The sequence below is a fragment of the Gekko japonicus genome, unplaced genomic scaffold, assembly GCF_001447785.1.
Source record: "Gekko japonicus isolate JY-2015 unplaced genomic scaffold, Gekko_japonicus_V1.1 scaffold18, whole genome shotgun sequence".
NCBI lineage: Eukaryota > Metazoa > Chordata > Lepidosauria > Squamata > Gekkonidae > Gekko > Gekko japonicus.
Window position 1 is genome coordinate 1,340,563 of NW_015170275.1, and position 27,641 is coordinate 1,368,203.

The following is a 27,641-nucleotide window of genomic DNA, read 5'->3' on the forward strand; positions in this document are numbered from 1 at the left end:
ACTGGGTCCGCTCCCCCCCTCCTTTTTCTCTCTCTCCCCTCCCAACATTCTCTCTCTCACTCACTCTGTTTCCCCCCTCTCTTTGTTTCTCTGCCCTTCTTCCTTCTCAACTATCCTTCGTCCCATTCACTCTCTCTCACTCTCTGTCTTCCTTCCTTCCTTCCTTCCTTCCTTCCTCCCTCCCTCCCTCCCTCCCTCCCTTCCTAGCTTTCTTCCTTCCTTCCTTTCCAAATTACTAACATTAACCCCACTCTGTCTCCCCCCCTTTTCTCTCTTTCCCCCCTTTCTAACTCTGTCTCTCTCTCTCTCTACCTCCTCTTCTCCATTCCTCCCTTCCACTCGCGCTTTTTTCCTATCTAGGGCCCGTCGTCTACCGCCACGACGGGCTTTGCTTACTAGTCCTCTATATGACAGCCCTCAAGTACTTGAAAATGGTTATCATATATAAGTATAAAATAAGGATGCACGGAGGGAATCCAGCAAAAGAAGTATTGAATAACTTAAAGAAGAATGTAATAATGTTTAGATCATGAATTAGAGGACGTTGTACGGCGGTTTGGGCAAGCAGGTAGAGAAAGGGAATAAGATAACGAGGATAGAGAGTATTTATATGCTTTCAATGTTTAATTTGATTCTCAGAAAGAGGAGAATATGAAAAATGAAGTATTAAGATATGCATAAAATATCTGGATACACACACACACACACACCTAATAAAATATCAATTAAAAAAAAAGAAAATGGTTATCATATCACCTCTCAGTGATCTCCTCTCCAGGCTACAAAATAAAATAAGCTTCTGGAAACAAAAACACCAAATCACCTCCAGAATAAGTTTCTAAAAATGACCAACAGACAATACAGCAGGGAATTCCATGGTCTGGGGACCATTGTCTTGAGTACACGCCAATCTCATCTCTGTTAATGTCTGCAAACCCAGGAGAATACTGGTAGCTGATCTTAGATGGAGGCAGACTCTCAAGTACCGTGGTCCTAAGCTTTATAAGGCCTTTGAGTTCAAAGTTAGCACACTGAGTTAGTCCCAGACACAAACTGGCAGTCAGCAACAACATGTTCTAAAATAACATGTTCGCAGTTAGAACCCTTGCACCCAAACCAACTGGTCTTTCCAAACCTTTAAAAAAATGGGTACTGGTGGCTTCAGATTTAATAGAGGACAGGCAGGGAAAAAATCTATGTATCTAATTCTCAACAGTTCCCTCTGCATGGGGATGCTTATTTCCACAAAGAGAGAGTACACTCTCCCCCAACAGGTTTTTCTACAAACTCATGGGACTCTGTGAGTCTGCAGAAAAACCAAAAAAGTAAAAAAAAAAAACCCCAAAACTTGGGGAGGGTTGAATCCCCCTCCCCATACATTTTAAAATGGCTGTTGCGGGGATCCACTCCAGGCCCTGCTGCATCAACAGTGAGAGATGACTGGCTGATAGCCGGGGGTTAGGGTGGGAAGCAAAAGCAGAACTGGAGCTGGGATTGGAGAGGATTCCTCCTGCAGTATGAATGGCTAAATAATCTGAGCTTCTCACCCCTACCTCTTTTGCTGTGGGCTCCACTGTCCTCTTAAAACTTTCGGGGGGGGGGGGCTTCTAACTGGTTCTGTCAGTAAAAGGCAGGGGCCTTTCAGGGAGGGATCCTTAGGGCCAGGCCTGACAAGGGTTGCCAGTGCCAGGCAGGGACATTCCTAGAGATTTTGTGGTGGGTCTAGCTGCACTGTCAAACATCCTCCATCCTCCTCTCTGCTCCTTCCATAAAGCAAAGAATGGACAAATCTCTGCTCTTGTCTAAGGTGTCTCCTCATGAGCAAATGGCTGGTCTTTTGTCTGTCAAATACATAGGCAGACAGAGACAAAAAGGCAATGGTATGTGTCTCTGTCATAAATGGAATATGTTGTATATTTCCTGCCCCAAATCCTGTTACACCTGTATGTCAGAAAATACCTTCTAGATAATCCTCTCATTCCTATTTTTATGTGTTTGTTTAAAATATCTGCATTTGTTATACCTATGCCAGACCCATCAAGGTAAACATTAACTCTTCATGTTCAGTGAATGGTCACCCATTCAGTTTCATCCTGCCACACATTACGAAACCTTACCTCCATTGTCGGGCACCAGGGAAATGCCAGATCACACTATTGTTCCACAATGGGAATCCCACCAACCCTTTGTGAAATTAGCCACCACATTTTAGCATACTTCAGGATACATTTTGGGGTATAAATATATCCAGTCCGGCACATGCATGGTGTGATTGAGTTGGACACACACAAAAGCCATCATCCTTGATCATAACTCAGATCCTCCGTGGTCTCGCTGGTCAGGTCCATGCACCTCCTCTCTCCAACCTCTGGACCTCTTCACCTCTTCGCGATAGGTACAGTATTACCTCAGTTCCCCACCCCCCATCTGTCAGCTAACTCCTTTAATTTTTTTCTTGTATGCCTGTGATTATTTATTAGAGTGTAAACATCCAAATTATTATTTTTCCTTAATTTCTCTTCACGATTTGGATTGGTTGTTGACTCAACCAAGGGTCTAAAGGGACTATCTCCATAAACACAGATAGCAGGTCCTCACTTTTACCCCAACCTCTTGCTAGCTCTGCCCTTCCCGCTAATATCCCCAATCAAACTAAAGGCGGGATTTTATTTAATAAAGTTGGTAGGGGCAACAGCAGGGAGGCAGAAAAACAAAGAGAATTATGAGGGAGCAGAAAGAGAGAGGAAGTAACACGCATGGAGAAGAGACAGAGAGCAAGAAAAGGGGGGCAGAAGAGAGAAAGAGGGTGAAAGAGGGAGGGGGATAGGGGAGGAAGTAAAGGTGTGAGGAATGGGATAACTTCCCCACAAGTTTCTTGTGGGTCCCCACTTGTATTTAATACTTTCCTTCCCAACCATTTGTCCCCTCATAACGTTTCCAACCCTCTCCACTCAATCTGAAGCCACTTATATTTACTTTACCTGGTAAAGGAAAGCCATTGTGTAAAAGAATCACAAAGCAGAAGTGGATCTGGATTCAACTAGTGGTGTTTGAAATGTCCATAAAACTATATGGTATATATCAGGGGTTTATAAATTAATAATTACACGACTTTTTTAGATATGGTTTCGAAGTATTGTGTTAACACTATGGGTATGTTTTTAAAAATCTAAAATTGCCCCATTTAAGAATACTTATACATGATCATGTATAATGGCTTGGATGCAGTGATTTCATTGTATGAGTGGAAGGCAGTTCATCACTTGGCAAGAAGAGGCACTTATTCCTTGCCCCATCTGCAGCCCTGGTTCTGGAGGCATAGCTGGGTTGTAGATGCAATCTGATGCAGATTTACCGCAGTCTAAATAGACTTAAATCAGTGGATTTACTGGAGTGACTGCAAAGGACTGCAAAGTTTGATGCCCAGCTCCAACAAGATTGAAGTCATGTTTTATTTATAACACAGAATCATGATGCCTCTTTTTGCATATGGCCAATAGATTTCCCCCCCTTAACCTTTAAATTATTTGCCTTGGTTGACCAAAGCCATGTTTCAACTCCCCAGATGACCTTTTTGAAGTAAACATGATTCACTATTTTTCCAATGTATGTTATAACAGCAAATACATTTAAAAGTTCCTTCTACTTTTTGGAAATGTTGATCACTTACGAAAGATGTTATGAAGCAACATTCGAACCAATAACAGCGTTACCTTGGAGACAGTTTACATCCACGTTGCAAATATGCATTGAGTGATCCTGTTGCAGCAAGCAAGAGGCCAAGGTAGGGAGGTGAGGGCTTCATGGGTCTTGAAGAAAACTCTGGATGGAACTGGATGCCAATGAAATACGGGTGACCTGAAGACATATCAAACAAACAAAAAATTGAAGATAACAATACCTTTCCCCCCCTAATGAAGCCACATTTAAAGCAGCGAATATTGAACACAACAATTTTCAGAAACAACGTCCCAAAATATTTAATTTCTATTAGTTAAATCTAACTGTGGCCTGAAAGATTTGCTTTCCACAATTAAGCCTGGTGGGGTGTGGTGGACTCTAATCTGGAGAACTGGGTTTTATTCCCCACTCCTCCACATGAAGCCAGCTGGGTGACCTTGGGTGAGTCACAGTTCTCTAGAGCTCTCTCAGCCCCAGCTACCTCACAGGGTGCCTGTTGTGGGGAGGGGAAGGGAAGGCGATTATAAGCCACTCTGAGACTCCTTCAGGTAGTGAAAAGCGACGTATAAAAACCAACTCCTCCTCCTCTTCTTCTTCCTCCTCCTCCACAATGTTTTATGTCAATTTGGTTAATGAAAGGCATTCCATGCATTTTGTTCTTGTTTTTGAAGTTCCATTCTGCCATTGGAAAATTTAATCTGGATCCAACCCATTATCTTGTAATCACTATAACAACTCTGTAAGGTAGATCAGTATTACTATCTCCATATTGTACACTGGGAGCTGAGAGGAGTGGGTTGCTTGTTCATGCAGCCAAACAATAATGCTTTAGTCAAATCCCATCTCTTCTCCACTCCCTGCAACCCACCCCCAATACTTTGGAAAAAGGAATCATTCATTTGAAAGATACAAACTCAGCAGGCAAAATTGTCTAGAAAATTCTCCTGGAGAAACCAAATGAGAGTTGCCCATGGGCCTGATGGAACATGTCCTTTCTTGATTCTTTCTCTGCCCTCCGTGCCCCCCACTTTCTCACCTTATAGTATTTTTCTCTTAGGTAAGTTCTTCTTTGAGTCTGGAAGAGGTAACTGCACTAGACTAAGCTTCATTTTCTTCCTTGTAATCTTCTATTGCCCCCTTTCAAGAGCTGAGAGGCACTTGGCACAGGGAAGCGAGCTCCCCCATCCAGCATGTCTCAACCTGCTATAACAGCAAATCTAGCACTTATTATGGTATTATGGAATTGTAATCTGGTTTTAATACTGTTTTAAATGATTTAGTGTATTATTTTAGATGTTTTCTACTGATTTTATGTAAGCCGTCCTGAGCCGGCCCTGGCTGGGAGGGTGGGGTATAAATGTGAATAAATAAATAAATATTAGTCAAATTAAAAAAAAAAAATCTGCTCACAAGCTTTATTCTCCATTGGAATTCCTATGATTACCTTTCTTTTTGACTGTTTTCTGCTCTTGGCAAAAAGTCTTGCCTTGCCACACAAAATCATTTCTAGAACGTCAGAAGACATCTTAGTTGTTCTGCTATTTAATTCACAGCAGCATACAGTTTTAAAAACATGGCCAATTCCATCATGATTTGTCCATGAATATTTCCAAGTCAAACTTATCAAATCCTCCCCCCCCCTAGATATTAGTATGTATAATAGAAGTAATCTAGCAGGAAAGAAATTAATTCAGTGATAGAGTATTCCCTATGAGTATGACACATTACACATTAATACTAGAGCAGCATAAACATACAGAGATAGTTCGCTGTGCTAATGGGGAGGCAAATTTAATTACTAAGCTTTAGGTTTTCATAAATAAGTGAATTTATATGCCTACTCCTAAAGAAATCCATGCTAAAAATCTCTGTAATTCCCTATTTTATTATTTACATACATGTACCTCAAAAAGATGTGCAACCTTGAATTTCACTTATTAACTTATGCAAACATTAACAATATAAGCAACAGATTTTAAAATCTGTGATTAGCAGTCTGTAAAAGTTAAAATCTACTAGGGTTGCCAAGTTCAATCAATAAACCTTTAATAGCATATACAACATTAAAATCAGAAACAGAGAGTGACACAGTCAACTAAAAAACTGGAATAATTATAAAATCATGAAACGGAGTTTCCCAAATTTTTCACTCTTATCACATCAACTAAAAAATTAGCCACTGCCACTGTAATCTCTGCTGTTGTATCATTCAATAGAATTTGGCATTTTCTTTCATTAGAAAGGTGATATTTACCATGCAACCAAGAGTTTAACCATTTTTCCCTAGCAGATACATGCAAGGAACAGTCCAGCAGTATGTGATCAATTGAATCAAGAGAGCTTGCCAAGTTGTTGCAGTTGCTGCAGTGGGGGACTCCTGGGCGGCGACTGGAGCGCGCGCCGCACGCACATCACCCGGAAGTGACGTTAGGATGCCAGGCATGCTGGGGGCGGGGCCACGACCCTTGGAGGGAAACCCATAGAGTTTTCTCTCCAATGGTCGTGGCCCCGCCCCCAGCGTGCTCAGCGTCCTAACGTCACTTCCTGGTGATGCACACGTTGGGGCGGGGTTCCCCCAGGGCCCAATCCGCTGGCGGCGGGAAATGGGCCTCTGGGGTGGGGGTTTCCCCACCCCCCGGGGGGACTTGGCAGCCCTAAAATCTACACATGGCATACTAATTATGTATAAAATTATTTATTTACATCGTTCATACCCTGCCTTTCTCCCCAATGGGGACCCAAAATGGCTCACATTGTTCTCTGCTCCTCTATTTTATCCTGAGAACAGTCCTGTGGGGTTGGGGTTAGGCTGAGAGTATAAAACATTTCCAAGGTCACCTAGCAAGCTTTGATGGTGCAGTGGGGGGTTTCAAACTTGGGTCTGTGTGCCAGATGCTAATCCAACCACTATATACCACTGTTGAAAACAGGTTGTATATGTCATTAGTATTATTTAATTATATGGATTGTCTTACATTAAAATCTTTATACTGGATGTTCTGAGTGAACAAAACCTTGTCTTTAAAAGTTTTTCAGTCATTTTAAAAGAGAAATATTTCACACTAGCTTTTTTTTCAGTTCTCTTCAAATTTTCCATTGGAGAAATTGGGAAAAAAACAACCTTGGAATGCCCCTCCCTATTTTTCCAGATTTCTTCATATTAGATAGAGAATCCAATACATATCTTGTACAAAACTAAGGCATTCATAACTTTTAAATTCCATAAATATGTCAAATATTGTCACTGTATATGCTAGGTAAGTTATAAATGATGCATTTTATGTTGTTAGACCAGTAACATTACTTTAAGTTTGATAGGACAGTAAGTTTTGCATATATTTCAATTTTTCCCAACTTTTTTTCTCGTGGCTTCAAATTTTCTGGAGCTTACATCTCTACTCGGGACTACTTCACAAATCTAGTTCAACTTCAATGTACAATATTTTATATATTACACTATTCTAGCCTACCTACAAGCAAAATGCCTTTGAAGTGTAGACTTCAGCAAGTGATATTTTACATTCCCTTCCAATCCTCTGTACCTTAGACTAAAATATACCCTGGGATATAATCTTTGCTCCTTAAACCAAAAAGTACTTTCTACCCACAGACAGAAAAAAGTGCCTGTATACTAGTATTTCACTAGCTATAGTTGAAAACGGAATAGCTATGACTCGTGTAAGGCTTTTCTTGTAATGTGACCCAAAAGCAATGGGGTCAGATCTCATATAGACTCAAATCTATTTGATTTGATTTGCTTCTTGGGCATAGAAGGTGAATGAGAATGATAGTTAAAATCCTGTGGTGTTTGTATCCTACATGTTTGTCGAATTTGTTACTGTTTGTTGAATTTGTTACTGTGTAATGAACATTCCATCTTCCAAAAGCCAAATTACTTACCATCCAGTTCAACAATCTCCATTCTCTTCCCTTCGGTGTCATGGCCAACAAATTTCAAACCTTTTTCTTCAAATAAATTAACCAGCTCAGGGTTAACCTTGAAAAATGAAAAGAAAAACAGAGAAGATAAAATATTACTTTTTCTAAGACTTATATCCTACTTTTTCACCAGTTAATTTTTCAAAATTGTTTAGAACAGCTGGATAACAGCATCTTCCAAATTTTATAATACACATATTGCTTCAGAAACAATTTATAGTACATGTAGTGCTTCAGTAGGGCTTGAATGAGCATTGTGATACTGGTATATGGCAAACCATGTGTTCACTAGTACCAGCAATGTGTGCACCCTCACTGAGATGACCAATAGTACAATCCAAAGAACACTTTGTTGGGAGTAAACCCCACTGAATATACTTTAGTAGGATTCTGATTAGATGTGCTTAGGAGGATTATACAGGAAGCTACTGTTTAATTCAGGGATCCCTGACCTTTTTTGAACCTGTGGGCACCTTTGGAATTCTAACACAGGGTGGTAGTACAAACACAAAATGGCTGCTGCAGGAGATGGGGCTAAGGTTGCCAGTCCCCAGGTCCAGGCGGGGATTCCCCTACTTCTGGGGGCTTCAATCTGCCCCTGGCCAGCAGGTCACCTGGGAAAGCCCCATCCCCAAGAGTGACCACCCACCCGGCCACCCCTCTCCCTCCCCTCCTGCCCAACTTAAAGGGCTTCAGCTGGTCAGTGGGGACCATGTGGCCTGTCAACCAGCTGGAGGGCCCTTTAAATCTACCAGGAAGGAGGGGGAGGGGCGATCACAGGGAAATCAGCCCATCATGCCACAGCCCCCACCCTGCTCGCAAAAAGTCCCTTTAAAGAAACTCTGTGTGACACAGAGTGTTGGACTGGATGGGCCTTTGGCCTGATCCAACATTGGCGTCTCTTATGTTCTTATGTTCTTATGTCTTTCTGTGAGCCAAGTGTACGGCCCGTGACTGCCCCTCTCGCTCCTTCCTGCTAGATTTAAAGGGCCCTCCAGCTGGTCAGTGGGCCATGTGTTCCCCGCCAATCAGCTGAAGTCCTTTAAATCTGGCAGAAGAGGAGGGAGACTGGGCGGCAATGCTCCCTCTAAGCTGTGGAGTCTTGTGAGCTACTGGCATTAAAGTTGTGAGCAAGCGATTTGGCTACTGTAAATTAGTTTGCTCTGGAGCCACAGACAAGAATCTGTGAGCTGGAGGCTAAAAAACTGTGAGCTAGCTCACACTAACTCAGCTTAGAGGGAACATTGGGGCAGGTGGTCGCTGTTGGAGGTGGGGCTTGGGGGTATCCCTGTCCACCCCTAGAACACCCTCCCCAAATCCTCCCACTGGAGCAGTGAGTGAACCTGGCAACCCTAGGTCTGGCCAACCACAAAATGGTTGTCACAGGAGGCAAGGCCGACCACAAAATACCAGGGAGTGAGGTTATACGTAACTCTAACAGTATATCTTCAATATTTCAAGCAGAAGCTCTGTCTTCCTAGATACAAAAGAGATCCATGTCAGTCTCCCTAGGTCCTAAAGAGTAGCTTCACACAAGTTTCTTTGTAGTTAGGTTTGGAATTTTCCTTGTATGGTATGACAGGCCACAATAAAGTGCTGGGATTCATGCAAAGGTGCCTTTCTGCTTGTGCAACAAGAGATCTGAGGTTTTCCATTAAAGCTGCAGTCGAACTGTTCCTGAGGGAGTGTCATAGGAGGCCATATAAAATGAGATCAGGCAAGAAAGATCCATTTCATCACTGGGCCTCTGGCTCTGATCTAACCCACCACCTATAAATTATGTAAGAAGCTTATAGTATTTCACAAGACTGGAGTGTTTACACTTACTATGCAAGATGTTATATGGATTCTGCAGGAATATAGCCAAAATAAGAAAGGATAAAATACACTATTGGCATATCACTTTATAGCATAAAACTGTCTTCTAGTCTTAAGTGACACACTAAATACCATTAATAAGGCTATCAACTGAAATTACTAGAGGTACTCCCTTAGCTTCATTTAAAACGTCTCATAAGAATAAAATATGCTTATGTTTACTTGCCTCATAGCGATGTCTGTGTCGTTCTTCTACAAAAACTTCGTCACCATAGAGTTTCCCTAAAAACAGTATTTTGAGTTTTAAAATTTTATTTCCATTAAGTCAGAATTTGTATGCGACAATCTTTTAGTTACCAGTGAATTTTTAAGAACTATGTAAGAAACTCAAAGAGATATAAGCTGGAAATCAACATGGTAGGCCATTTTTTCCATGTCCTAGTTCTAAAATAGAGGCTCAGAAAGATAATCCGAATGCTTAAAGAGAATTTTTAGGGGAGGGGAGGTTCAAGAGAGTTTCAACACTATACATACACAGACCACAGATAGACATTTCTAGCCATATTGTATGCTACAGAAGATCACAAAAGATGCATCTATACAGCTGTTGGAGGGGTGGACAGGCTGGACTGGAGATTAGATGGGGAACCAGCAGAATAAGACAACGGCTGTGAACGGATATGTGTAGAAGGGAGACTGACGCTTGGTTACAGGAATGAAATGGCCTTGGTTGCCCTGGGGGGTGACCTGTGCGAAGAGAAAGACACAGGAAGTGAGACCCTGTTAATTCTCTTGGACCCCCCAGTGTCTTTCATGGTATCCTTCTGGACCACCTCTTTTGAGGCTGGGAGTGGGACCATTTGCAGTGGTTTTAGTCCTACCTCCAAGGAAGGTTTCAGATTGTGTTACTGGGGGACTGTTGTTTGGCTCCTTGCCTAAAGGGTCCTACAAGGGTCCATCTTGTCCTTCACACTTTTCAACATCTGTGTGAAGCTGCTGGAAAAGGACAGTTGGAGCTACGAGCTAAGTTGTCACCAATATAAGGATGATACTCAGCTCTATCTCGCACATCCAGCAGTTCACAGGGAGGCTGTGAAAACTGCTAACGGGGCCTGGAGGCAGTTTTGGGATGAATGAGGAGCTAACAAATTGAAACTTAACCCTGACAAACCGGAGGTGCTACTGGTAGGGGGAAAGTCTAACCCAGCATCTGGATGGACTTGCACTTCCCATAAAGGAGTAGGTTCTTATCTTGGAAGTGCTAATGGACTCAGGCCTCCTTTGGATAAACTTGTGGCAGTGGGGGCTAAAGCACCTTTCACCAGCTTTGGCTGGTGAGCCAGTTGCAGCCATTCCTGAGCCCGAAAGGTCTTGCCACTCTGTTGCATGCCCTGGTAACATCTAAATTAGATTACTGCAATGCCCCGTACAGGGGGCTGCTTTTGAAGACAGTCCAGGAGCTACAGTTGATTCATAATGCTGTGGCTAGAACGCTGACTGAGATGGTCATAGAGGCCATATCACTCCAGTCTTGTTGCATCTACACTGGCTCCCAGTTTGCTTCTGGGCACAATTCAAGATGTTGACTTTTAAAACTCTATTTGACTTGGGACCAACATACCTGAAGGACTGCCTGCTCCTAGATGAACCTACCCAACCACTCCGGTCTGCTTTGGGTGCCCTGCCATCTGAGGGTAGGTGGGTGGCAACACAAGAAAGTCTTCTCAAGCTTGGCAGCAAAACTTTGGAATGCCCATCACAGGGAGATTCCTCCATCTCCCTCTATGATTGTCTTCTGCCAGTGGGTGAAACCTTTTTTGTTTTGTTTGGCTTTCCCTCACTAAGTCTTATTAGTAGCATTTCTCTGACTTTAAAGCCCTATATGGCTTGGGGGTCAGCAAACCCAAAGGATCACCTACTCGCATATGAACCAATCTGACCACTCCAGTTGCTTTAGAGGTGCTGCTTCGGATACTCCCCCCATCTTAGGCTAGATGGGCGGCAATCCAAGAAAGGACCTTCTCGATCTTGGCACTAAAACTTTGGAACTCCCTCCCCAGGGAAGTTTGTCTATCACTGCCTTCTGCCAGTGGGTAAATATTCTTTTGCTACTATCGGCAAAAGACAGAAGAGACCCCCTCACTTCTGCAGGAGTATACCACATACCATGCAGTTGTGGACAAGTTTACATCAGGACCATACAGCGTAGCATTCAGACAAGAATAAAAGAACATGAAAGACACTGCAGACTTCGCCAACCTGAAAAATCAGCAGTGGCTGAACATAGCCTAACTCAAACAGGACACAGTATTTTGTTCCAAGACACTGAAAGGCTGGACAACACTTCCAATTACCATGTCAGATTACACAGGGAAGCCATTGAAATTCATAAACATAAACATAATTTCAACAGGAAAGAAGAGAGTTTAAAAATAAATAGGGCATGGTTTCCTGTCCTGAAAAACACAAAAGCCTCTACATCTGACAATAGCACTACAGATAAGATTAGAATTTCAACAGCCAATCCACATACAAAAGAACCTCCTCAGGAAACAGGAAACCTCCTCAGGAAACAATCCATATACAAAAGAACCTCCTCAGGAAACCTCCTCCATTAGCATGTTCATAGCCTGGGGAACTCCTACAACTCAGTCCTACCCCACCTTCTGGAGTATATATAAATTACCTGTGTACCATTTTTTCTTCTCACCTTGAGACAAAGAGTACTCCATTTTTCTGTGTTATACCTCTGAGGATGCCAGCTACAGCTACTGGCGAAACATCAGGTTCTACAATGCCAAGACCACGGCCACACAACCCGGAAAATCTACAGCAACTAATGAACTCTGGCCGTGAAAGCCTTCGACAACATAAATATTCTTTTGTTTGGGATTCCATCACTAATTATTATTAGTGTTCTTACATATTCATGTGTATATGTTTATATGTTTTAATTGTTCTAAATATTTTATACACATTAAATGCTTTTTAATGTTTTAAATATTTATTTTTGCCACCTTGGGGACCCTGAACTGGGTAGAAAAGTGGCACAGAAATGTTTTAAATAATTAAGTAAACACACAAAGCACCACCAAATACAGAGTTTGGAGTCACAGCCAATATGGCACACTGTTTGGAGTGCTGGACTGGGAGACCTGGGTTCAGATTCCCACTTGCCTTAAAATTTACTGGGTGACCTTGGGCCAATCGTTCTATCTTAGCCTGGACTGCCTCACAGGGTTGTGGTGAGGCTAAAACTGGGGCACAAGCTGTAAACTGCATTGAACTCCATGGAGGAAGGCTAGGACAACAATTCACAAAAGGCAAACAGCTGGCTGTCCTATCAGCATGAGAAAATGGGAGATACTGCCTGGGAAAATAACCATGTCATATTACTAGCCACATTGTTTTTCTGCAATGAAAATATTATCAAAGCAGTGTGTGAGGTGACCACATGAAGTAGAGACCACACTGTTTGAGTAATATAAGAACTGTTCCAATTGCTAACACAAAACCAACATTTTCCTCCAAGTGGTGACAAAAGTGATGGCACAAAACCAATATTATATTTGTTCCTACTCACTTGCTTTATAAAATCTTTTTAAAACATAAATATGCATCCCACAGTGATTGGAGCATTGCTTAACAGGAGGCTGTTGTGTGTGAAGCAGTACAAAAAACCCACACTACATCTCCATTGTCATAATGAAGAGTAACTGCGTCCAGCTGCAGTACAGATAGGGAAAGCACTATCCAGCCAGCTCCCTTTTATAAATATGTTCACAGATGGAACAGGGGTTTTTTGTGTGTTAAAAAACCTTACAGAAATACTGAGTGGTTATTTCCATTTATTTATTGAAAAGATAAGTTTCAAGACATGCCGTGCAATCTGCAGAAAGGGGTATACACAAGTACTGAATTAGAGCTATTTCAGCGAAAGAAAGCACATCAAATTTTCTATCATTCAGACATGCACAAAAATTGACTTCCACTGTTTCAAAGAACCAAAGAAAAACAAACCCATTGGGTTAGAAGGAACACCATGCTGCCCTCCCCTTACATGTTCAGTCAATTGGTCTAGAAATCAAAAGAGGGTTAAGTCCAACTTGTTATATTATCCTTTCCTTTGTAGCTTTGAGCACTTCCATTTTTGGCTGGAAACTGAGGATTGGAGAAGGGTAAGAAGTCTTTTGCATATTGTTGATTCCCACCCCATCCTCATTTACTGGATGCCGTGTATAACCCAGGGGAGTACATATGGGCACAGTATACAAAAACTGGAAAATATAACACCAATGCAAGAAATCCCATGTTAAATCCATTTTGTGCTCTTCTTCCCTTAACCAGAGCCAGTCAATTCAATTGTTTGCTAAAGCATGACGAAGAAAGCTTCTGTTCAGCTACAAGATGTTAGCTGAGACACTCTTGCAACAGTGGCCCAAAATGTTTCTCTTGGCTCTGTGTAAGGCCTCCTCAAAATGGCGACCTCCTGCATATGGAAGCTTGGTAATGAACAGTCACATACAGAGGATTTAAAAAGCCCCTTCAGATTGAGAGGAAGCCTCACTAAAATTCATCCATGAACATTAAAAAAAATTTTTTTTAAGGAAAATGGCCAACACAAAGGAAAGACTGTCTCCTTTCATATGTCCCTGTGTGCCAACTATAGTTGCCAGGCAGCCATCTGTTGGCTAACCTACCAACTAGGGCTGCCAAGTCCCCCCGGGGGGCGAATTTCCCCCCGCTTTGGAGGCCCGATTTCCGCCGCCGCGGAATCGGGCCCCGGGGGAAACCCCATCCCGGCGTGCACGTCACCCAGAGGTGACATGATGATGCCGGGTACGCTGGGGGCGGGGCCACAGCCATCTGAGGGGAAAACTCTATGTTTTCCCCTCAGATGGCTGTGGCCCTGCCCCCAGCATGCCCGGCGTCATCACGTCACCTCTGGGTGATGTGCATGCGGCACACGCGCGCAATAGACGCCGTCCGAGAGCCCCCCACCGCTGTGCGAAAACGACTTGGCAACCCTACCACCAACTGTGGTGGCCTGTCTGGCATTGACCAGAGCCCAGGCCTTTCCCACTGTGGCTTTGGTTCTGTAGAATGGTACCCCGGGGGGGGCTTTCTTGGAGATCTTCAGGAGGCACTGAAAAGCCTGCCTGTTTGCTAGGTCTTTTAAGGGGGGGGGGTTTGAACGGCAGGCATCCTTTAAGGGTAGGGTTGCCATCTCTGGGTTCAGAAATACCTGGAGATTTGAGGGCGAAACCTGGGTTGAGTGGGCTTGAAGGAGGGGAAGGGACCTCGGTAGGTGTAATGTCATGCCGTTCACCTTCCAAAGCAGCCATTTTCTCCAGGAGAAGTGCAATAAATGTTTTAATTAAGTAAATCATTAATAAATATACAATTGATGTAGTCCGGAGTTCAGCTGTCATTCCAAGAGCCCTCCAGCCCCTACCTGGAGGTTGGCAACCCTACTTTAAGGGGCAGAGAGATCTGGAGTTTGCTATTTTATTTCTGGTTTTTAACTGAAAATGTTTTAACTATCATTGTAACCCATCTTGAACCACAAGGAAAGGTAGGCTATGTTTTAATAAACAAACAGAGTGCACATAAAACTCCTGTGTGGACACTCTGTTGCCAGTGTGAATGGCTTTGCATTTGTGGTGGTGATGACAAGGAAATGAGAATCCTTGCTGCCCAGATGCTGCCAGGAACTGTTCTGGGTACAGCTGTACCATTTACAAACTTTCTTGCACTTTGTGAAGCAGCATCGCTGTAAATTATAAAACCAGAAGTAGATTTATGCTAACGATCTATGGCGGAGGGGCCATGGCTGAGATAGGGTTGCCAGCGCTCCTGCTGTGACCCGGGGGGGAGGGGGGCTGAGGAGGGGGAACATTACAGAGGCTTTGGTGTTTTACCTTCTTTTCTCCCACAGATCACTTGACTGAGTGTGGGCAAATCAGGGTGGGGTCAGGCAAATATTAAGCCTACGGGCAGGGACAGAGGATCTGCTTTATATCATAGAATCTCAAGTTCAGTCCCTGACGTCTTCAGTTAAAAGGATCAGGTAGTAGCTGTTGTGAAGGACCTCTGTCTGAAACTCTGGGGAGCTGCAGAGTAGCCAGTACTGAATTTGATTGACTCAGTGGAAGGCAGCTTCATGTGTTCGTGAGTGTGGGGATACCCACACAGCACAGCAATAGGTGGGAGACTTCTGAAAAAAAGAATGTTTTGTGAAGTTCCATTTACTGTTTACATGACACAGAAGTTGCTGCACAAACTAGACATAACATGTAACATGTGACTGCCACAGGGACTGGCAGCCAGATGGCGGCTGTGAGTTCCCTGTGGGAATTCAATTTTGTAGTACACTGGGGTCCGATTCTGCTGGGAGCCATTATTTGTTTCACTGGGAACTGGGAATTTAGATCATGGCATCAGATTGTTATAAATGTTACTGGGCTATACTGCAACAGCAATGACTGATTTTTGAAAATCCAGGGGCATGGTGGGGAAAATGGTGGCTGCAAAGGGCTGATGGAAGGGAAATGGTGTGGGCAGGATCTTGAAACACATACCTTCTCATCCAGTCAGCTTCCTATTGTGATTGCATTATGTTCTTTCCAAAAATACTGGACCAAACCAGTTTTAAGAATAATCTCTTATATATAAAGCTCATTTCGTGTGAGTCCTGGAACATGCTCTCACAGGCTTTGGCCAGGAGACCTGTCAATCATAAGGTCTCGCCATCCATTGGTGGCTGCATTGGCAAGGTCTCGCCATCCATTGGTGACTGCATGTCCATGTGTTGTCAACGGCCCACCCATCCTCTGACAGAACCGCAACCCAGCCTTTCTGCCTCAGTAAGCTGCGAAGCGGCGGAGGCGGTGCGTGCTCCGGCGGCTGAAAGGGCTTGCTCGCCCGGCACCCTGCCTTCTTGCCTCCTCCTCCCCCGCCCTGGTGGCTCTTCTGGCCTCCGTGGTGTGCTGCCTGTTGCCCTGACGCCAGCCTCTGCTGCTTTGCCTGGACCCGCACTCCTCCGCCCCTCCCTCACTCCACCTCCGACAGGGGCCGTGGGCCGGCTCTGGTGAAGGTGTGGCCTCTAGGTGGCCTTCTGTCCTGCTGCCGACTGCCTGCGGCTCCTGGTGAGCACCAGGCCAAGAGATCCTAGAACTGTCTGGCAGCTGCAAGTTCTAATTCTTAGCGTTGTGCTAGTAGCAAGCTAGATTTGTGGATTTTTTTAGGGACTGAGAGAGCTCTGAAGGAACTGTGAATGGCCCAAGGTCACCCATCTGGCTTCATGTGGAGAAGTGGGGAATTGACCCCAGTTCTCCAGACTAGAGTCCGCTGCTCTTAACCACTACACCATACAGCCTCCCAGTTTTGAGAAAGAACATAAGAAGGACAGGGAAAACCCGAAAAGTAGATAATTAGAGGACAATGTCAAACAGATACTTAAAAAAAAAAAAAACACAAGCCCACTGCAGTTTGGAAGCCAAGGCAGAGAAAAAGTTCATTGTGAATGCAGCACATGTCTTGCTGTAAACTCTGGTAACTTGGTCATTTTGCAGCAGGTTTTTCTAAAACTTGGCAACATTAAAACACAGACCCTCTGTGCATGTTTAACAGATTGTACAGATTGTCATTGTATATGTTTAACAGACTGACTGGAGAGGATTCTAGGATCTCTTTTTCTCAGATACTGGACTCAAGAAAATGGTAATTGGGAGAAAACAGATCTAAATATTCAGGATTGTTTAAATACTTTCCTTGTTATCTACAAAATCTGCCTTCTAAATAAAGAGGGAAAACTAATTTAAACTCCCTTAAAGCCCCAACTACAGGTGCTGATGAGGAAGAAATTGAGAGCTTTTACCCAAATGTCTAGGAAGAAACTGATTTTGAACAATATGTGCTGTTAATCATAGGTGACCAGAACACAAAAGCAGGAAACAAAGCAGAATCAAATATTGTTGGAAGATTTGGGCTGTCCTGTGAAGACAATGGTGTTCATTGTGAAAACGGGCTCCAGGCAACCAAATAGACAATTGTACACATGGACATCACCAGATGGCCAATATAGAAATCAGATAGATTAAATAATTGGAAGCAGAAGATGGAGAAGCTCTATTCTCTCTGCTAAAACAAGACCAGGAACTGGCTGTGATACAGACCATGAATTGTTCAATCAATCCATCTCATGTTGGGTCTTCCTCTTTTCCTGCTGCCTTCAACTATTCCTGGCATTATTGTCTTTTCCAGTGACTCTTCCCATAATGTGACCAAAAGTATGATAGCCTCTGTTTAGTCATTTAGTTTCTAGAGAGAGTTCAGGCTTGATTTGATCTAGAACCTGTAGGAAGTTCCAGATGCAATGTCCCCTGTCTCCAGACTGAGTGGCAAGAGAGGCTAGATAGGCACACTAACCTTTTTTCCTGTATCTACTCTTCTGCCACTGTCCTCTTTGATATTCAGATTGTAATCTCAGGGACCAAAAGACTTGCTCTCTACCAGCATGCACCAAGAGTGGGACATGCTGTCCTCTCTTGGCACTATGAGGCAGATGGGCCTCTCGCCATACGCCTCCCTCCTTTAGCTAGTAAGTTAGTCACCTGTCAATTTCTGCTCTTTCCTATCCAAAGTGTGCTTCTCAAATAAAGAGAGAAGTATTTCTCTTCTAAACTTGCAATGTGGCTCTGTGTAGCTTTGTAAGATGAGTAACCTGGTAAAGTGACGCTCCTGCGTTTGTGGCTTTACTTAAGCACTCTGCTGACTAATGGTGACTGGACTAACCAACCAGTTAACCTCAATAGAACCTACTTATATGTCTTTTTGGCAGTTCATGGTGTCTGTAAACCTCTCTCTCAACGCCACATTTCAAATGAATCAACTTCTTCCTGTCAGCTTTCTTCACAGTCCAACTGAACTCAAAAATCCAACTCTTCCACTTTTCCAGTGTTCTGTGCTAAAATAATCAAATGAGATTGTGCTAAAAGGTAAAGGTTACGTCTAGAAAATACCCCAGGTTAAAACTATAAAAGCCTTAAGTATATCGGGAATTTACTAAGCAACCTGCAAGGAGGATACAGCAAGCAGATTAGAGTATAAATAGAACATATTTCAGTTTAGCGGCATTTCACAAATTAACAAAATCCTAGCATCGTTATTATAAAAACAAACACAGTCATTCAACAAACACTATAACATCAAAAAACCGTTTGGAGCCATCTGGAACACTAAATAAGCAGTTAGAAAGATGGTACAAGTCTGTGAGTAGTACTAATTCCTTTGCTGAAGAAACTTTGAACTGTGGGAAAGATTGAAATAAGAATATCAATTCCACAAGAGATCATGATACTACTAAAGAACCCACATGTTCACTAAAGTAAAAGTTGCCTGCAACAATGAGCATGCTTACAACCATTTCCTTTAAAATAAATGACAATCAATCTGTATTTCTTCTGTTCATATGGAAAGTAATAAAATAAATGAAAACACAAGTCATCTTCATGACATGCTTCTAAGTCTTTTGCCTCTCTTGGTCCTTAGCAACCCCTGTAGGCCATCGTTATGTAGAAGTTAGAGTGTCAGACTAAGATCTGGGAGACCCAGGTTCAAATCCCTTCTCTGTCATGGAAGCTGGCTAGGTGATCTTGGGCCAGTCACACACTCTCAGCCTAACCTACTTCACAGGGGTTTTATGAGGATAAAGTGGAGAAGGGGAGAATGTTCTGAGCCACTCTGAGTACCCACTGGGGGAAAAAGTGGGGTATAAATGAAATAAATAAAAATAGGCAATCACTTATTACTTAGGGCTGCTAGATCCAGTGTTTCTGTTCTACTAGTGGAGGACATTTCTACTGAAAGAAGGAATGTTCCACCAGGGCAAATGGACTTACACTGGTAGAAATCACTTCTTTCACATGGAATGGCCCTAGTGTCAGAGGCTCTAAAGAATCCAGGACAGGGTAGAATGTCACATTATGGTTAAAAGTAATGGAGGCTGGAAACAGATATGCAGGGGAGAATTGGTGGGATGGGGTCATTACCCCTTCCCCTACCCACTGATTTTCTTCTACAATTCCTGACTGCACATTTTCCTCCACACCAGGTTTACTTCTCTTCAGGACCCCGGTTAAGGAAAACAGGGCTATGAAGGTGAGATTGCAAGGAATTACTGGTAAGGGACACACATCCTTTCCAACCAGTTGATACTCCCCTACAAATGCCATCATCATCTCCCTTTCTATTATGGGGCCAATGTGAGCTTGGAACTCCAGGTCTGCCATATAAAATGTGGGTTCATCTTTGCATCACACCAGAAAGGGATGGCTATTCCTTCAAAGTTTATTTTTTATGTATTTTACTTATGCATGCTAGAGACCAGGTATTAATCAACTGGAGTCAGAAAGTGCTATAATCTTTTAAATCCTCCTGAAGGGTCAGTTGTGAATTGAAATGTGGTGGGTTTTATTTACTAATCAATACATAGCTTTTCACAGCCTTCTTTGGATTTGTCTTATACAGTGCTCATTTTGGGGAGCTTCCCTCTTACCAGATTATGCTTTCTAGCAATGCCTTCAAATACAAGTACAATTTTGTGAGACATGACCATAGCGATGAATGTAGAGAAGATACTGAATTAAACAGTAAATTATACTTTAAGCCATATGCATAGTGTACATTTGGGCACAGAGGATATGCTTTTTTATCATAATGGTAAATAAATCTGCCAGGAGGCTTACAACTTACTTAAGATTGAGTCCTCCACTTTAAAAATAGTTTTCCTCTTCCCCAGTCTCATTGTTCCTCCCATATCTCCAGGATTGTGTTCAGGCATGTCAATGACCTTAACAAAGAAAAATATTTACCTTTGTTTACATTATTTATATTCTGAACAAAAAAAAGATGTGTGATCACAAACACACACACACATATTACCCGTGCTTCTAGTACAGTAACACTGTATTTAATAAGAACAAGTTCCTCCCATAATATGATGTGATCACTGTTGTAATCCATGTCTGTTGAGGGTCTTGGGGGAATTTATATAACATTGACTACTGATAGCACTGAGCAAGATTTTCTTCAAAGTGAAGATGCAATGCCAAAATATTTTATCAATGTGGATATTTTGAGATAAATATTTTCTAGAAATCTTAGGCATGATCTAGCAAAGGTTAGGGATTTTTAAAGTCCCACTGATTTTACCAGGACAGGTAAGTATGCAAATATGAAAACAAAAGAATACCACTCTGTGATAGGTAGTCTGACATGACTGATTTAATACATGGAGGACCTTCAATTACTCAGCACTATTTCAACTGAGCTTGAATTTCACTTCAGTATCTACAGTGGTATTACTTTAAGCATCTAGGTGGTTTTTACTAGACTGCATTGTAGAGGACACAAAAATTAAAAGATAGTTCTCAACTGAGCTTTAATTCACTGACACATAAGACGCCATACTGATCTCTAAGATGTGTAGTCACCTGTATATGAGTATGGTTGTGTGAGTGTATATGAGTATGCTTGTAGATCACCGAATGATTGCACCTTAATTTCGTTGTACTATGCACAATGACAATAAAGTATATTATTATTATTATATTGTTCTGTTGTAATTTTCTGCTGAATGAACTATTATTGATCACTTTCTCTTCTTTTTCTGTCTACTATTGAACTCTTTTATGAATATATGTAATTACAAGTATGCAAGAATCTTTTCAAATATTTACAAAGTATATGTTCCAGCCAAAGTCAAGTGCTTTTATCTATCAGTAAAACTGACATAGGGCTAACACAACAAAAAGAAAGCATTATTCTCATCGAGGGTAGATAAACTGACTTGCAAAGAAACATCCCATTGGGCCACTGTCCTGCATGGCTGGCAGAGGCTGCTGCAGCCAGCAGCAATGTGTGAAGAGGCAATGTGAGTGCATGTTGGTCATCACTGTGCAGACAGGAGGAGGAAGGTAAGAGGCACTCTTGGCTGGACCGCCCTGTGGGCACTGCCTTTTCCTTCTCACAAGCAGGGACAGTCAAAATGTGAGCATTGCAGCTGCTGCCTCCTCCTCACTTCTTTATGAGGTTTCAGCAGCAGCTGGTGAGGCAGTGTTGACGACTGTTCTTACATCGTGGTGAAGATGAAATGGTCACGAGGAGGAGGCTAGGCAGCTGTCACCTCTTCACCTCAGCCATCGTAGCCTGGCAAGAGTAGAGAACCTGCCTAAATGTCACTCCTCAAGTTGGCTCCAGGTTTGTTTTGATTTCCCAATCTGCTCAATTCTTATACCTGTGAGATGTGCAAGGACAAAATGTTGCCACAGACAGAGCTGCAGAAAAAAAATACCCTGAATCTTGCTTGGTTTGGAAGTTTGAAGAGTCCGACAACTTTCACAAGTTCAGAGGAGATTGTAGAAGAAATTCCCAAAACAAGACATCCCTATCAATCCAATTGTCAGTCTCTAGTTCTGCTGGAGTCAGTAAGAATGCCAAGCAGCAAAAACAACAATCCTGACACCAGAGTGGTTCTGGTGGGAGGAAGACTCCAGCAATTCAGGCAATTTGGCAGAGATCTACCTCTAGCAGGTGGGTAAAAGAAATAAACAGCTACCGCATAGAGTTTTCTGCTCCACCATCAAACTGCCCTCAGTGCAATAAATCATTAAGATGTTTTTGACACCAGTGTTACAGCTATATGCACAAACATTTGGTATGTTAAGGGATGTAATCATGACATTAGGAATACTACGTGTAACCAGTGGGGGACTTATGAGGAATCATGAGGGATGCAAAACACTCTTCCTTTCTTCCAGCTCAGACTCCCCCCTCGTTTCCCGCCCCCTCCTCGTTGTTGCTGCCTCCTTCCTGCAGTATCAGTATAACATCTTGGTTGCTGAGGAAACCCAAAATGATACCTGAAGTGCTGTGCTTGGCATTTTGCAATGTCAGCGCATACACAGAGATAACTACTAACCTTGGAGGTAGAGCACCTCAGTTCTTTTTCAGTCATATTTTTATGCACCTCTGGTGGTTCTCCTGGGTTTGTAAAACCCTGCGTAACAGCCATAGCTGGTGCTGTTGCATGGATTTGGCCATTCATATGGGGACCAAGCCTATAGTATTTGGTATAGTGAGGGGATTAGTATCTATGTAACTGAGGCTTAATAGTGGTACTGTTCTTTTACTTTATAACGTAAAAGATGGAATATATTCCGCCAGTCACTAAGTATATCGGGAGGCTCCATTCAAATAGTCAATAAACTGTGTGTGTTCTCCAGCAGGAGTGATTGGAGCCACTAATGAGTTTTGCATTGAATGGTAGCATGTTGCCAGTTGTAAGAACCAGCACCTCCACATGAACCCTGTACATATTGAAACCACAGTTCACATGATCGTGCTGGCTCTTCTTCAAGCACAGATATGCAAGTCAGAAAGCTGGTATAGGTGGTACTTCTGTGCAATTCCTGCTGGGCTGAGAGCCCCACATTCTCCAGTAGGTAATTTTATGGAGCCTGTAGACAGCGTGAGCTGAGCCAAACTCTTCAGATTTTGAGCACCTGCAACAATATATTTTTAAAGAGAAATATCTACAGCTGCACCTGTATGATGTAAAAATCCACTAAGGAATACATATACAACTTTTTAAGCAATATGTGCCTGAGCAGCTTTTTAAAACAAAACTTTTAACAGGGGCATCATTGGAAAGAATAAAAAGCAGTGAATATATATGGTGTCTGATTCAAAGAAATAAAACTGGGAGAAAATTGAAATTTTAGTTCATCATCGTAGCTTCTGTGCAGTCCCACATGGGACTGCAGTTTTGCAGGCCAGCCACAGAGAAGAGCTTCCAAGCTTTCTAAAGACATTTCTAGGCCCTAGGAGTCCTCCCCCTCCCCTCTGTCTAGAGAGATCCCTTTCCCGCCCAGTCACTCGGTAGCAGTCACTTCTGCCAGAAGGGTGGGGGAACGGCATGCACTTCACTGTGATCCTCCCTTTATCAAGTTTCATCCCAACAAGGTAGTGCTCAGACTCAGTATTGCATTTTTCCCCAAGGTGGTGTCACAATTTCACCTTAACCAGGACATCAACCTCCCAGTGTCCTTCCTTTCCTCGACATCACCATTGGAACAAACACAACACACTTTAAATGTGAGAAGGGCATTCCTTTTTTATTTAAAAAGGACAAAGGAATTCAGGAAAGATAGAAACTTATTTATATGTTTCAGAGGGAATAGGGGGAGGAGGACTTGGAGGAGGAGGATACCCTGCCCTTCAGTTGGAGTCTTAGGGTAGCTTACAGTCTCCTTCCTTCCTCTCCCCAGAACAGACACCCTGTGAGGTAGGTGGGGCTGAGAGAGCTCTGAGAGAACTGCTCTTGAGAGAACAGCTCTGAGAGAACTGTGACTCACCCAAGGTCACCCAGCTGGCTGCATGTGGAGGAGTGGGGAATCATAAGAACATAAGACCATAAGAGACGCCAATGTTGGATCAGGCCAAAGGCCCATCCAGTCCAACACTCTGTGTCACACAGTGGCCAGAAATACCAGTGCCATCAGGAGGTCCAGCAGTGGGGCCAGGACATTAGAAGCCCTCCCACTGTTGACCCCCCCCCCAAGCACCAAGAAGACAGAGCATCACTTGCCCCAGAACCCCTAGCTATACCTTGTGGCTAATAGCCACTGATGGACCTCTGCTCCATATGCTTATCTAATTCCCTTTTGAAGCCGTCCATGCTTGTAGCACCCACCACTTCCTGTGGCAGTGAATTCCATGTGTTAATCACTCTTTGGGTGAAGAAGTACTTCCTTTTATCCGTTCTAACCCGACCGCTCTGCAGTTTCATGGAGTGCCCACGAGTTCTTGTATTGTGAGAAAGGGAGAAAAGTACCTCTTTCTTTACCTGCTCTTTCCCATGCATAATCTTATAAACCTCGATCATGTCACCCCTCAGTCGTCTTTTCTCCCCTGAATGCCTCTCCCCTGGTAGGTTCCGTGACCATCTGCTCCATAGCACAGTCATTTAGAGGTCTAGAAACTCAATCTCTTTTTCCCGACTAGAACACATATTGACCCAATCAATGTGTGGGTAGTTAAAATCACCTATTATTACACAGTGTTTTTGTCTAGTTGCTATCTTTAAGGCATTCATCATTTTATAATCCTCCTCTATCTTTTGATCTGGTGGGCGATAACAAACTCCCAGTGTTAAGTTTCCTTTTGGCCCCCCTATTTCAACCCATAGAACTTCCAGAAGCGAATCCAATTCACTTAGCCTCTCAATCTTTCTAGACTTTATACCCTCTCTGACATACAGAGCTACCCCACCTCCAACCCTTCCCCCCCTATCCTTCCGATATAATATATAACCGGGAATCACTGTGTCCCACTGATTTTCCTCATCCCACCAAGTTTCAGAAATACCCACAATGTCTATTTTTCCCTCCCTCACCAAGCACTCCAACTCCCCGATTTTACCTCGGACACTTCTAGCATTTGTATAGAAACAGCTGTAATTTCCCTTACAAGTTAAGCCTGCATCCTTCCTCTTGCTATCTCGAGTCGTTGTCCGGCAGTCCATGTCACCAGCCATGGCCTCTGTGGACAATTTCAATCCACCTCCCTGTAGAAAAGCAACCGGTACCCCCTCACCTCTCTCAGATGAGCCAACCCGAACCAGAGACTTTTCATCTCCTGTCGGCTTTCCCCCAATATTCAGTTTAAAAGCTGCTCTGCCACCTTTTTGATTTTAAGTGCCAGCAGCCTGGTTCCTTCTCGGGACAAGTGGAGACCGTCTCGCCTGTACAGCTCCCTCTTGTTCCAAAAAGTATCCCAGTGCCTAACAAACCTGAACCCTTCCCCCCTACACCATCGTCTCATCCACGCATTGAGACTCCTGATCTCTGCCTGTCTCTCCGGCCCTGCGCGTGGAACAGGTAACACTTCTGAGAAGGCTACCTTGGAGGTCCTGGACCTAAGTTTCCTGCCCAGCAGCCTAAATTTCTCCTCCAGGACCTCACGACTGCATTTCCCCACATCGTTGGTGCCGACATGCACCACGACCACTGGCTCCTCCCCAGCACTATCTACCAGCCTATCTAAAACACGCGTAATGTCCGCTACCTTCGCACCAGGCAGGCAAGTCACCATACGGTCAGTACGCGGGTTCGCCACCCAGCTGTCTACCTGCCTAAGGATCGAATCACCCACTACCAAGAGCCCCCCTCCCACCCTGCTCAGGGATGGTTCCTTGGTGCAAAAGGAGAGCCGCTCACCAGCTGGGGAAGAGGTCCCTTCTGAGGGCACATTCCCCTTATCCTCAGCATGGTGCCCTGTTTCCCCTAGACCCTCATGCTCCCTGACAGCAGCGGGGCTGCCAGATCCAGAGTGGGACGTAGCTAACAAGTCCCCGAGAGTCTTTTCTGTGCGCCTAGCTGACTGTCTCTGCTTCTCCAGGTCAGCCACCTTGGCCTCAAGGGAGCACACACGTTCCCTGAGAACCAGGAGCTCCTTGCACCGAGGACACACCCAAGACTTCTGCCCAGTGGGCAGATAGTCATACATGTGACACTCCGTGCAAAACACTGGATAGCCACTCAAACCACTCTTAACCACTACAACAAACTGGGAAAGGGAAAACCACATTAGCACAGCCTCCCTCTAAATGGGTGGTCTCAGAAATTATGCTGATGCGAAGGTGCCTTGCCCCATTCCTCTGAAAGCTCACTTCACTTGGGGGGAAAGATAGAAAGGAAGAGAGATTGGACTGAGGGGGAGAAAAAGAAGGGGAGATTGTCTTGGGAGAGAGAGAAGGACAAAGAAGAGGGTATTAAAATGGGGAGAAAGTGAAAGACTTGGTGAAAGTATTGACTTGGTGGGAAGGAGGGAAAGAAAAAAAAGAAGGGGAGATTAGTTTGGGAGGGAGAGAAAGGAGGGATTGGCTTGGTGGGGGGAGGGAAAGAAAAAAGGCAGTATTGGCTTGGAAAGACAGAGAAAGGGAAAAACGGGGGAGGGAAGGAAGCAAAAGTTTCTTTAGGGTCCCCACTTGTCTATATACTATTAGGATTGGGGCCATACAGACACTAAAGAGATTCATCTGCAAATTTAGGAGACCTCCTACGTTTGCTGAAAAATCCTTAATCTTAACAAAAACATATAGGGGGTTTAAATCTCCCCCAATAGAATTGGGTTTTCTGACCATGCGCAGACAACACTCTTAGCAGAATAGAACAGGCGGATGCTGGCAACTGCTCTGGGTCCTGCCACGGTGGTAGAGGATTCCAGACACTGCTCCAGCCCAGGCCGCAGAGGACAACCCTGGCTGCCACCCTGGGCCTCACAGTAACAGAAGAGCACTCTGGCCCAGCCACAGCGGTGGAGGATGCCAGCTGCCCCTCTGTGCCTGGCAGCAGCAGCAGAGTATACCAGCTACTGCTCCAGCCCAGCCACGGTGGTGGAGGATGCTCGCTGCCATTCCAGGCCTGGCAGCAGCGGAGGAGCATATCGGCTGCTGCTCTGGCCGGCTGCGACAGCAGAGGATGCTGGTTGGGCTCAGCTGCAGCAGAGGAGCACACCGGCAGCCGCTCCAGCCAGGCTGCAGAAGACACAGGGCTCAATAGCAGGCAGTGGGGCCTGGAACTGTTTGACGATGGGAGGGAGGGAAGAGAGTCCCCCTCCCACGAGTCTCCTCCCCCTCCCCCCGAGCCATGAGTAGGGAATCAGCAGTGATGGGGTGAGGGATTCCCCCCCCCCAAGTATTGCGGGTCAAGTTCTATTTGACAATGTATCCCTCAACTTTATAAGACTTGTTAGGGAACTTACAGGTAGACCATGTAAGGTTGTCTGTAGAATATGACTTTTCTTCAGTCTTCATAGAATATGCCCTTGTCATGTGTACTTTTATGCATTAATTTTTTTCCGTCCCAATGAAGAGAAATATATCTTCAACTCTCTCTTCTTGCTTTCAAAGCATTACCTATGTATAGTTGTTTTTAATTACTTGTGAACAGGGGTCGTTTCGTAGAAAAAGAGCTAGGGGAACTCATTAGCATAACTCATTAGCATATGCCACACACCCCGACATCACCAGAAGTGTGTCATAAGGCCACACACCCCGCCCCCAACGGTCCCGGCCGCCACCGCCGGCCTTGCAGCTCCACTGCCGAGCCCCATGAGGGGCCCGGCGGTGGACCTGCAAG

The 27,641-nt window shown here is 43.9% G+C and overlaps 1 protein-coding gene across 2 annotated transcripts in view; it reads right to left on the reverse strand.

Annotated features, from left to right (window-relative positions):
- Positions 1 to 27,641, reverse strand: part of CTPS2 (CTP synthase 2) — an 86,085-nt gene that overhangs the window by 8,021 nt on the left and 50,423 nt on the right. For both annotated transcript variants that reach the window (XM_015417619.1, XM_015417618.1), the window contains exons 14-17: positions 20,194 to 20,290; positions 9,665 to 9,720; positions 7,582 to 7,678; positions 3,714 to 3,858 (exon numbers count right to left, since the gene is read on the reverse strand). In XM_015417619.1, the coding sequence (XP_015273105.1) occupies positions 3,714 to 3,858; positions 7,582 to 7,678; positions 9,665 to 9,720; positions 20,194 to 20,290 (395 nt within the window). The remainder of the gene's footprint in view (positions 1 to 3,713; positions 3,859 to 7,581; positions 7,679 to 9,664; positions 9,721 to 20,193; positions 20,291 to 27,641) is intronic.